Raw genomic sequence first — 12,815 nt, 5'->3', positions numbered from 1 at the left:
AATGAAAATTTTATAAATGAGTTGCAAAACTGCTCTGGAGTTGGGAAAGGTGCCTTAGTGACATTATAGGTGCTAGGTAGGGATTTGTTGGTTGTGTGCTACCTCCAATATTCGAGGCAGTAAGCCTGTGTGCACCAGTTGCTGGGGAACATGGGTGGGAGGGTGCTGTTGCACCATGTCCTGCTTTGTTGGTCCCTGGTCGACAGCTGGTTGGCCACTGTGTAAACAGAGTGCTGGACTAGATGGACCCTTGGTCTGATCCAGCAGGGCTCTTCTTATGTTCTTATGTATGCCCGCCCTTCCACCGCTGCCCATTTCCACTCCTCAGGCTGTGTGAGCTTCTTTTGACACTCGGCGAGGCCCAACAAGTGCTCGGCAGTTGTCTGCTCTTGCTCCGGAAATTACTTATTTCCCGCCATAGCATAAATGGTGGCTGTAAAGTCCCCATTTATGCAATGGGGGGATACATAATGTCTGGCGCCTCCAATGTGGTGAACAATGGAGGCTCCGGACGAGGGCAGGCCTCATGGGCACTCAAAGCATAGTTCATGAATACGCTGCGGGCGCCCAATTGAGTCCAGGGGTACAGACGCAGGGAGTCCGTTCGACTTCCAGACTCAGTCAGGCTCCCCCAACTTCCCTAGTGCTAGGCAACCAGCACCATTCACAGACAGCTTGAATGATTGCAAATTTGAAGAAACCATTTATTTAAAGCTTGGTCCTTAGCCAAAACGAGGCTGCATCAAATTCTTACTCCAGAGAGTAGAGTGAAAGGTGTGGATTTTTCTACAATTCTGTATAGAATTTACTGCAGAACTGGGTATCCAGCACATAATTTGGATCCTGAGATTTCCGAAGTTTACTGTGTACTCAGCCACAATCGATGCTGTGTGTGTGTGCTAAGCCATCCTAGGAAATCCCCAGGCACGCAGAGGGGTATGTGTGTATATTCCTTTCACAGTCACATTGGCCAAGTGATTTACAGGCATGGTTGGACCACTCTCTATTTCATATGCTGATAGATGTGCATGTGGCATGCTTATTCCTGCCCTCTTCTCCACCTTAAACTGACTTTATTTTCTTGGGACTCCTCTCTTCTCCTGTTCTTTCCTCAGCTTCCAGAATTCCCCTCGCCCTTGAGAGCAAATCCTAAGGGCCTGATGATTCCTTATCCCTTCAACTCGCCATGACTGCTTTACCCAAATTTGGCAATGTTGGTTTTTTTGGTCTGGATTTGCTTGGGCTCCCACTGATCCTTCAGACTGAAGAGCTCTTGGATTCCTTCCTTAGCTCAGCCCTGGATCTTTTATTCCTCATCCCATCATCCCATGCTTCACACAATTTGCTAAACTGCTCATCTGTGCATTGGAGGTACATTTGATCTCTCTCTCTTTCTCTGTCTCACTCACTCTCTCTTCTGCAGCAGCCAAAACTCCATATACACCTGTCCCTTTGCCTGCCAGTGAACCCCCTTTGGAAAGCGCTCCTGGCTCTGTACAGAGCTGCTTCAAGCGGTGCTTCACCAGGGCTACAAGCTAAAGCATCTTCCTAGATATAATCATAGAACAGTAGAGTCGGAAGAGGCCCATAAGGCCATCGAGTCCAACCCCCTGCTCAGTGCAGGAATCCACCTTAAAGCATACCTGACAGATTGTTGTCCAGCTGCATCTTGAAGGCCTCTACTGCGGGAGAGCCCACTACCTCCCTAGATGATGGGTTCCATTGTCCTTTGGAAATGGAGTGACTGTGCCCACCTAGGATGACTATTGGTTCTCCTTGTCTAGAATAGCTGTACAGGCTTCCAACTCGGGCTGGGACTTTGCCTGGTCAATGACAGCTTTGGCTTATGATCCCCTAATTTTGGCTTCCAGCATGACTCCCATCTCCCACTCAATGGCTGCCTACATCTTGGGAATTACAGATGGCAATAGCCTGCCCCAGTTGTTTGTCCCCAGCTTTTGATCTTCAGGTTATACTGCCTCTGAACATGGAGGTTCCATTTAGTGGTCATGGCTGATAGCCTTTTACAAACCTGGCTTAATTTATTTAATTTATTTATATTGTTATATTTATATACCATCATTCCTCCAAAGAGCCCAAGGTGGCATACACATTCCTCCTCTCTAATTTATCCTCATAACAACCAGGTGAAATAGGTTTATCTAATCCTTTATAAAAACTTTTTTTTAAAATAAAATAAACAGTATTTGGACAGAGCTTAGGTATGTAGAAATCAATGTATGTGATGGAAACACCATTTACACTGTTGGCATTGTTTCGCGCCACCCCATACAAATAGAAACACTTCAACTATGTAACAAGTGCTAGTTCAACTCTACCTGTGTCCATGGGCAGCAGCTTGGCTGAAGGAGTTCATATCACCTTGAGGAGTCATGGAAATGCCATTCCTGTACATGGTTCCAATCATGGGGTCAGCGCCTCGCTCCAAAAGCAGACTGACCAGCTCAAAATTTCCTGTAAATCAATAAAAGTGAGGATTTATTTTAAAAAGCCTGCTCTCAACTACCTTCGATCACATTTTCTTAGCAAAGGAATTATTATATGGTATGATAAGAAAATCCTTACCAGCAGCTGCTGCCAGTTGCAAGGGAGTTTCCGAATAGTTTTCGTCACCGTGTTCCAAAGAACCTTCTACTTTGGCTCCCGCATCCAGTAACAGCTATAAAGGAAATCCACTATTTAGGGCTGTTAACTTAAATCTGTCAGCAAGAACTTGTAGGCTCATCTGATGCAGGAGGATATTCAGCAGGCTCAAAGCCAACCTATTTCAGAGCCAGTTCATATTACAACTGGGCTTGTGACCGGTTGCATACTGGACTTGTGACTGGGAGGAGTGGGGCCATCCAAGTTGTAATACCGTGACACGGAAGGAGAAAGCGTTGGATGCAATGTGATGTGACCTTTCCTTGCTTTCTTGTGCATTACACCACCACTGGGGGATGAATTCTGTAGAGCAGAAGGCCTGCAAGACCCTGGTGATGGAACAGTGATGTTAGGCCCCAGAAACAGAAGTGGCCATACTGCAGCCACTGAACTGCATTCATAACCAACGCTCCTTGCAACAGGCAAAAAAGGGCTGAGTTTGTTTTTGTCCTTCCTCTCACAGAATGTTCCCAAAATTAGCTTCCCTTTACTCCCAGGAGTCGCACTTTGATGACATCACCAGCCGACTTGACGTTTGCTTCAGCTAGCCTCCTACTGTCTTCTCAAGAGTCCTGCTGCCCACCATGCTTACAAAGGATATCTGAGGCCTGGGATGACAATTGGCCCTCTTGAGGGTTTCTGAGAATTCTACCTTGGCCGCGCTCCCATTCTTTCCACATAACCTTCCATTTGATTTTCATGTGGCAGAGGGAGCTGGAAGTTATAGTTAGGGATGTATGAAAAATTGCTGGAAATGTGTTCGCGTTCGATTTGTGGAACTTTCCCAGTTTCACAAATTTGTGGAAATTTTCCACAAATTTCCTAATTTGTGCAAATTTCCCCATAGACTAAATCAGCTCTATTTAAGTCTATGGAGGAAAGTTGCACAAATTAAGAAATTGGTGATATACTGAATGCTAGCAAATTCAGCTCCTGGGGAACACCCTAAACCCAGGCTTATAGGTGGGGGGGATCACCTCATATGGAAAGCAAAAGCTGATTCACACTTTAAGCTGATTCACATTTTATTTCCCCACTTGGCCATATAAACATGTATGGACTATTCACAATACACAGCACCGCATTGTCATTCAGACGCCTGAACATTATGTGAACTAGCAAGCAATGGGGACATGACTAATTGGTGCAGTTGAAACCCAATGATTTCATTGAACTAGATGTTACAGGGGGAAAGTCACAAATTTATTTCTGAAGCAAATCCAAGGGAAACGCTTCCTGCCCTCATAGGAGCATTGGAAGCTGCCTACTACTGAGTCAGACCGTGGGTCCATCTAGCCCAGTATTGTCAACACTGACTGGGTCTCCAGGGTTTCAGGCATGGGCTTTTCCTGCCCTACCTGGAGATGCCAGGGATTGAACCTGCAACCTTTTGCATTTTAAATATGTGCTCTGCTACTGAACTACGGCCCTTCCTCATTCTACAGGGCTTCTGGGAGGGGAAAAAGAGTGAGAGTCAAGGGTGGGTGATTTCAGGAACAAATGTTACAGCCTTTGTTGATTTAAAACCAGAGTAGTCATATCTATTTCTACTGACTCAGACGGTTCAGTCTATCAAGCGCAGGATTGTGTGCTACGGCAGCGGCTCTACGGCTACGGCAAGGTTCTTTCCTGGCAGCTGCGCCTTGAGATCTGTTTCACTGAAGATGCCAGGAACTGAACCTTCTGCATGCAAACAATCTACCGTGGTTTCTTAAAGCAAATAACTACGTTCTTGGCAGCAGATCAGTAGTTAATCATTCCAAAAATCCAAAGATTCAGAAGTATCAAATATCCACTCTCCTAAGGAAAATAATAAATAATCCCAGACAAAAATATGAAGGAGAGAACAGAATCAGGAAGTCACATTGTTCTTTGAGGGAGGGGGAGCAGGCCAAGAGACCAGTGCACCTCATGCCTCATTTTAGATCTCCTCTAGTGGAAGCTGGGAGCTCCAATGCCAACGGACTTCAGTCAGAACTCTAAAGGAGCTACCCAAGGAGATTCACCATCCACTGACATCAGAGACACCAGCCTCCACTGATCTCTTCCCATTCTCCACTCAACCAAAGTGTTACAATCTACCGCATTTCAAGACGTAGTCAGGATATTTAGTGGGGTTCTAGGCTAAGGTGTGCAAAGTTTGTCTGGCAGCTCAATCACATTGACCAGCCCCCCCATGCTTAAAGCAGGTACCGTTCCAATTTCATTTGTACTGCAGAGGTTGCAGCAGCTGGAAGATGCTACATTTGCCCAACGGTAACAGAAGCTTCATGTGCTATGGACCCAAGGGGAAATAGTTACTAAAAGTGAGAGTGGCAATAGATAGCGCTGCATGAGTTGTATTGGTCTGAACGCTGATGGACTGTACATCCTGTGATAGAATCAAAGAATCATAGAACAGTAGAGTTGGAAGGGCCATCGAGTCCAACCCCCTGCTCAATGCAGGAATCCACCTTAAAGCATACCTGACAGATGGCTGTCCAGCTGCCTCTTGAATGCCTCTAGTGTGGGAGAGCCCACAACCTCCCCAGTACTACTGTGATAGTACCACCTTAGGCCAGCCCTGAGCAGACCAGAGGAGCAGGAGAGGCTGAGAAATGTGTGTAACCCGGAGGTCGAATGTGCTGTACAAGCACATTCGTTCACCGCAAAATAAGGTCATGCGGACATGCCGTAATTGCGACGATTAACCTAAGAGCTGCCGTCCTGGATTACCGCCAACCGAGGGAGAGAGTGCTTCAAGATGGATGGCTCTTAGCGCTGCCAGTCCAAAGACGCTATGCAAATATTCTTCCTTCTCTTCTCCCAGGCAGTTAACAACACAGGCTGAGTTTTTAACTGGCTCCAGAATAGTTGTTTTAAATGGATATTGTTGTTTTTAGGCTTTTGATGGCTTTAATCTTTTGTATGTTTGTTTTTAACGTTCGCTGCTTTTCAACCTTTGTCAACTGCCCAGAGAGCTTCGGCTATGGGGCAGTATATAAATGTAATAAAAAAATAAAAAAATAAATGGATTTTCTTTTTTTGGTGGAAAGAAAGAAGATGGCTGAAACAATAGGAAAACACAGGAGGGTTATGAGTAGACGCCGACATCTGGACCTCCTTTAAAATTCCGTGAATGAGGCAGGGGGATGGCGCGCTAAAAACCTTATCCAGAAGCACTCAGGGACCAATCACATGCCCCTCTGAATCTCACAAGCAGGGCAGCATGGAAATTTGCTGTTTGACCCCAGCGTCTGGGCATCAGAGCTATAGTGCCCCTTAACAAGGACATCCCAGTTTTAGCCATCATGGCTTAACAACCACTGATAGATTTATCCGCCATGGTTCAGCTGTGTCTTTTTAAATGCCATCTAAACTGGTGGCAGAAACACATTTTCATGGCCACAAATTCCTCAAGTTAATTATGCACTGCCATGAAGAAATTCGTCTTTCTTTTGTTTATTCTGAAACTCCGGCCAATCAAATTCACTGGATGAGTGTTTTGAGAGAGAGAAAGAGAAAGAGAGAGAGATGTCTCTCTATTCTTTCTCTTAAGTCATGCAGCATCATTCTTACCTATTATCTATGGCCTAGACCGATATTTTGGCTTTGGAATATGAGAAAGGAGAGGGAAGGAGGGAAAAAAGGAGACTAACATTTATTTTCACTGACATTAGAAAAAGTAAAAATAATTAAACAGAGACGTAAAATACATGGCCAAGAAAGAACAAGAGGAATTGACAGGTACGACCTCATTTTAAAATTGCCCTATTTCAACTTCATATTGGTTTACAGTGCAATCCTATGGGTGTTTACTCAGAAGTAAGACCCACTGTATCCAAAGGGGATTACTCTGTAGTAAATGTGTTTAGGATTGCAGCCTTACTTGCAGTTATATATAACAGTGCCATTATATATACATATATCTCCATATCTACATAGCAAACAAAGAAGAAGCAGGAGGAACCAATATGAAAATGGCTGCCAATTATGAGGTGAGCGGCAATTATAATCTAAAAATGAGAAATAAAATGTGAGATGGAGCAAAGGGAAATACAGCAATACCTGAACTACAGGAATATGTCCATGCAACACAGCAAATGTCAGAGCGGTCCAATGGCGGGTCTCGGGGTGGACGGATGGATATTTATGAGGAGTACTGACAACCTATAAACAGATAAAGTAGTTTTCTTTTATAAATGGCTGTTAAGGAAAGCTGTATCTAATCAAAAAGAACACACTAGAATGCCAGGCACACTTAAGTACACAGGAAAGCAAGCAAGCATGCAAAAGGCACTCTAGAAAATTATCTCTGCCTTTTCTTCTTTTCATCTAATCAAAAATTAACTTGGCAAGAAAACACACATCCTTAATATCCTTATGTGCCTCTGAGAGGCTAGTCATAACGATTGTAACTGATTAGTATTAATCCATTGGCCACTGGCTATGGTTGAGGACTGAGAAATTATTCGCCCAGGGGACAAGCAACCTGGGGCCTTTCTGATGTTTTGGACTGCAACTCCTGCAATCTCGTATAACTGGCCAGGCTGGCTGAATCTAATGGGAGTTGCAGCCCAAAACATCTGGAGGACACCAGGTTGCCTCTCTCTAACAGAGCACCAGTTTCAAATTGCATTCTAGAGAACTACTTAGCTTCCTTGGAAGCATATCAAGCGGTTCCTGAATGAGATCAGAAATGGTGGACAACCTTCTCTGAAAGACATCTCACCCACCAATATCTATCTTCCCCTGTTATAAACAGGTGTGTTCTAGGGAACACATTCTGTTCACACAATGCAGTGAATGTGTCCCAACAGACTGGGCCAACATCCTGCATGAATTGAGTGTGCACCACAGAAATGCTTCAGAAACCTCTGCCATGTCCAAGGGTTTCGTATCTGATGTGTATGGGTTTCTAAGGAAACAGTGAATGGTCCAATTTGGGCCTAAACTACACCGAGCAGGATAATGCACTATGAAAGCCGCATGAAATCAGTATATAAGAGGCAGGAGCCACACTACCGCTTTATAGTGGTGTTGAAGTGCACTGACAACTGTGGGGCCCATTGACACATACCATATACTACTTTCATAGCACTTTCATAGCACTATATCCTGCTTGGTGTGGCTCCTGCCTTTTATATACTGCTTTCATACCACTTTCATAGTGCAATATCCTGCTTGGTGTAGATTAGGCCCAGGACATGGTTCAGGAGTATGAGAACAAGGCACAGTAAGCCTTGGTCTCGTATACTCCGCTCTTCCATCTCCTCCTAAGACATGGAGGAGATCAGAAGTTTCTGCTCCCACTTTAGGTTAGCCAAGCTTAGTGTGTAGTCCAACCCCAACCTATGGTTAATCCTAGTGGAACAAGCCAGCTTTATAAATCATGGTTTGAAGTTGGCTTATTGCCCCAAACCATAGCTACGGTTAAACACAGTTGATTGAGTTTGGAAAACATGGCAAATTGTGGTTATTTTAGAATTGAAGCAACAGCTGCAGGAGGAGTGTCTCAGCCTGAGTTTCCCATAAGTCTAAATCTCGGAACACTAAACAATGGTTTAGCGTGATGTCTGAACCAACCTAGGCCAGATCTACACCAAGCAGAATATAACACTTTGAAAACGGTATATATAATGTGTCCTGGGCCCAAACAGTTGTCAAAACCATTATAAAGCAGTAGTGTAGATCCTGCCCCAATGTGGAAAAGATTCCTTGAGGATAGATCGTTTCAAAAACTGCTCATTCAGATTTAATATTGAAATGCCACTTTCTCCATCAGTCAACCCTAAATTGGCACAAGATTCTTTTAATTGATTGGATTAAGCTGAGACACCAACTAGTCCCTTCCATGATTCTCTATTCAATTCGCCATTGGACAGCAAAGAGATCCAAGCATGGTTTAAAAGGGACTGCTTTCCTCTTACTACTCTTTAGGGTGCGGGTGGGGGAGAAATCCTATGGCCAGATCCACACCTGATCCAGCCCTATAGGCCAAACGTAATAGGATTTGGGGATTCATGAGAGTGCTGCTAAGTGTGCCAAAGACTAAGCATGCATTTGCTTCACATATAACAAAAGATGTCTGTGAATCTCAACATCACTTCTGAGCACTCCCGTGCTAGGCCTCTTTGTACTGTTTCAAGGTAAGCAAGGAAATCAAAAGGGCATAATAATATTAGGATATTATTATTATTATTATTATTATTATTATTATTATTATTATTATGGTATTTACAGTTCTTATGCATATTCAATTATGAAAGCAGTGGATATACATCTCCCTTGTGTCTGAGATAAAAAATAACTTCAGTAGCAGACACTAATTCCTTTTATCTGCGCTTTGATTCCACATGTTACAGTAAAACGTCTTTAAAAAACAGATGTGTGCCAAAGTCGGAAATGACAAATTGCTACATCTTACAAGTTAGGTTCTGCCTGGCCCCATATAATGGTCAGTCTTTAAGGTGCTGCAAGACTCTTTGAAGTTTTCACCGCAACAGACTAATGCAGCAGCCCTTCTGGAAGGCGAAACTAGAGAGGGCATTCGTTGTGTGTAAGTGATTAATGTGCACATTTTAACATGAGTAAATAGCCTCAAAGGACAGGGGAGCAGGGCTGGGACCACAGTGCATGCAACACTCAATGGGAACCTTTTCTCCCAGGGCTAATAACAGCTTTGAAGTGGTGCGGGACGTGTGTGTCACTGAGACTCCAGTGGGAGGGGAAGAATGAATACCCTCTTCTTGCACCCTCCACCATCTTGATATGGCTTGGCGGCCTCTTGTAGTGGCTTTTAAAATTATAAAACAAAATCAAAACATGAACGTTCATTGTCTAGAGGTAATTAATGGCATCTCTAATTTGCCCCTTAACTTTTTGGGAAACCCAAAGGCCAAGCTGCACATTATGTTAAGCATGCTATTTTAAAAGCATGATTAGACCCGCCCTATTTATTTATTTAAAGGGGTTTTCTATTTAAAAAAAAACACTCCTGTGCCTCAGCCAAAAAGGCTCCTAGAACAGCTAATGTATAATCAGTAAAACAAAGCAGTCCCTCCCCACAGGTTGACAATGGAAAAAGACACGACACGCAAGGAACAAGGAATGGGGAAGGAAGAAGAACAATATCATAAGACTTTCCTCAGGGATGGCAGAATGGCCCTGCTTCTTTTTCTTATCCCCTTCAGCATAGCCTGCTGGAGATGACAGTTGAGAGAGAAGGAGCTTTCCTAACAAAACTTAGTCATGGGGCACAGGGCGGGGGGTGGGGGGAGCTGATCTGGTCTTAGATACGGGTGAAGGGGGTTACGCTTTTCTCCATGTTGTCTCCCCCTGAAAGACCTCTGCCCCATGACTACTTTTTGTTTAGGGTTCTTGGTGATGCATTTTTTTCATTTTGGATGGCTTCTAAAGTGGTCACCGTAGTAAGTAGTGCCTGATTTTATTCATCCAGTTAATTTTACCCTTCCTGAGCGTCATCAGACGAGTGTTTTATCGCATGCTCATTACTCTCCACTTATGGATGTTCAGTGGTCCTTTTGATGACATCGTCCACCTCCCATGCATCTCCCGCTCCTTCTTGCCTTCTTTCTATCACAAAAATAGACCTCTTTAAATCCGTGTTGTTGTTTTTTGAAGGGGAATGTGCTGCCATTTCCTGCTCTGTGCAGGAAAAGCAGCGCGATAAAAACGGCCACTGAATGCGCCACGTGGTCATTATTTACTTCCTCTTTCTTCCCATGTGAAGATAGAGGAAGTATCACGGGGCAGAAGCGGAGGGAAAGTGACAGTAAAGAAATGCGATTTCCCCCCATCTGATGACGCGCTATGTTAACTCTTTGAACTGAAATCCAGCGTTGCGCGAGTGGGCTTCCACTCATACAACATGAATTTTCCTTCCCCTCTTTCCCCCTGCAGCCCCAGAAATCTGCTCCAGAAGGTCCCTCAACCCTCTAGACTAGATCTGGGGTGGTGGGAGTGGAGGGCTTGTAGGGAAAATTTGATCCTCTGGTGGTGTTTATTCTGCTGGTGGAAGGACTTGGTTGAATTTATTACCTAGAGGCAATAAATTTCCTCTCTTCCCCCACCCCAAAAAGATAACGTTGTTTAGAAAACCTGCTGTTTTCCATCAAGTTCCTGGTAGCCTTAAGGTGATAAGCTGATTGTGCCTCATTAGCAGTGAGGACCATCGCCCATGACGAAAAATCCCTGTGATGTGCAGCAGCTGTTTCACCCACAGTCAAGCTATCAGATTTATCAATCATGCACATAAAGTCTAAGGAAAGTTTCAGAAGACATTCTATTTTAAAAAAAGGCCTTTCCACCTTTCCTGCTCCTCTTCTATGAATGTTAAAGCCTACTGTGCCAAGAAAATACATTTGATTTCTAAATTGCTCTCTGCTTCCTATCCTACCCTGACAGCATCCTCAAGTGAAGCATTCTAGGCTAAAAGATGTCTTAGCTTCACTTGTGAAAACGAGAAATGAAGACAGCAACCAATTTGCACATATTTCAACGAACAGTAATCAAAGTATTAGTTTTTGACTGCTAACAAACCAAACATATTCAACTGACCATTGAGAAGACTAACACTGTTTTCTTCTTTTGGAACTCAACAAATGTACTGACCTTACTTTAATCATTGGTAGACATTATTTTGTATGGTTTTCTTTTTTTAAAAAAAAAAAATCCACTTTTCTCCATCAAGATGAACCCAAATATGTCTGAAAGTAGTACGTTTCATAATCAGTAGTGCAGTACTGTAAAACCGATGTTATGTTTTGTTGTTGTTATAACAATACTTTGGGCACAATCCTATGTATGTTTAAACAGGGGGGGAAAAGTCTTACAACTCCCTGCATTCCCCAGCCAGCATGGTCTTTAATAAATACTATTATATAAACACTCTTATTACAATCATCACTTCCAATACATTCCAAGAAATTGACCAGTGGTGACTGTCATATGACTACAATTGAAACATCCCAACTCTGTCTACTATTATAAATCAACCTAAGCTCATTAACAGAGTAATGCTATGCAAGTTTATTTATTTATTTATTTATTTATTTATTTTATTCCACTTCTATACCACCCAACAGCCAAAGCTCTCTGGGTGGTTCACAAAAGTGTTTATTCAAATGTAAACCCCACTATGTTCAATAGGAATACACGTATAGGATTACAGCTATGCAACACAATCTATAAATGTCTACTCAAAAGCAAGTCCCTTGGGCTGATCACACCACACTCTAACCCACACTCGGTGATTAAATGTGGGTTGTTGTTGAACCATGGGTTGTTCGTTGAACTGTTCATTAGCCTGAACCCAGGGTGGCTTGTTAACCATGGTGTGTGGTTTGTTAACCACCCTGAACAACCCACCAACAAACCATGGGTTCTCAAGCTGGCTTGTTTGAGAAAAATAAGCCACACTGCATGGTTAACAAGCCACTGTACATGCTGATTCTGCATGGTCTGGTTGCACATCACTCCAGTGGCAAGTTTTTCTAGGAAACAAGTGAGTAGGTTGGGCGACATGGCTCTTGCATGATGCTGGCATAAGTAGTAACTAACCAGCCCACCCACATGTCTCTTGTCTGTGTATACTCCCAAAGCACCCTTGTAAATAAGCCCACAAATGTTACGAGTCTGCAAAGAAAATCATGGGCCTGCTCAGGATTGGCAGAGAAGAGCCGCATTTCTACACTGGAGGCCAAGGAGGAGGCTCCCCTCCTCTAGCAGCTTACATAATTTCTATTTTGGACTAAAAAGAGAGATGAAGCACCCCATTGCTCCTCTACCAGCCCAATCACTTGCCTATGTGGAATTCCATACACTTGATGGGGTGCAATTCCTGGTCACCATACTTAAATTCAAAGGTGTCCCAAAGAAGTATGGCACTGGACCACGTGCAAGCTGCTGCCACACCCAAAGAGTCACATTTGATTCGGGCCAAATTTTGTAGCTTGCCACAGGGCCAATTGTGCTTCTAGCCACTGTTCCCAGAGCCACACCAGACAGGTGGTCTGTGGGCTATTTTTCCCTGAGATGGTAAAGCAGTGTCTAGAGTGTGCCACGTGACTAAATAGTCCTCCATACAAAAAGAGTCCTGCACATAGCGAACTACCATGTCAGGGAGAAGGCTAGTCTAAAAACCTTCTCCT

General features: G+C 43.7%; 1 protein-coding gene across 1 annotated transcript in view; it reads right to left on the bottom strand.

The window, feature by feature from the left end:
* ABTB3 (ankyrin repeat and BTB domain containing 3) overlaps positions 1–12,815 on the bottom strand; it is a 275,713-nt gene that overhangs the window by 28,355 nt on the left and 234,543 nt on the right. The window contains exons 7-9 of the mRNA XM_063134567.1: positions 6,712–6,813; positions 2,587–2,680; positions 2,340–2,475 (exon numbers count right to left, since the gene is read on the bottom strand). Of these exons, the coding sequence (XP_062990637.1) occupies positions 2,340–2,475; positions 2,587–2,680; positions 6,712–6,813 (332 nt within the window). The remainder of the gene's footprint in view (positions 1–2,339; positions 2,476–2,586; positions 2,681–6,711; positions 6,814–12,815) is intronic.

The sequence above is a fragment of the Elgaria multicarinata genome, chromosome 9 (assembly GCF_023053635.1).
Source record: "Elgaria multicarinata webbii isolate HBS135686 ecotype San Diego chromosome 9, rElgMul1.1.pri, whole genome shotgun sequence".
Classification (NCBI taxonomy): domain Eukaryota; kingdom Metazoa; phylum Chordata; class Lepidosauria; order Squamata; family Anguidae; genus Elgaria; species Elgaria multicarinata.
The sequence above is the reverse complement of the archived record's forward strand: the minus strand, read 5'-3'. Positions and strand labels throughout refer to the sequence as shown.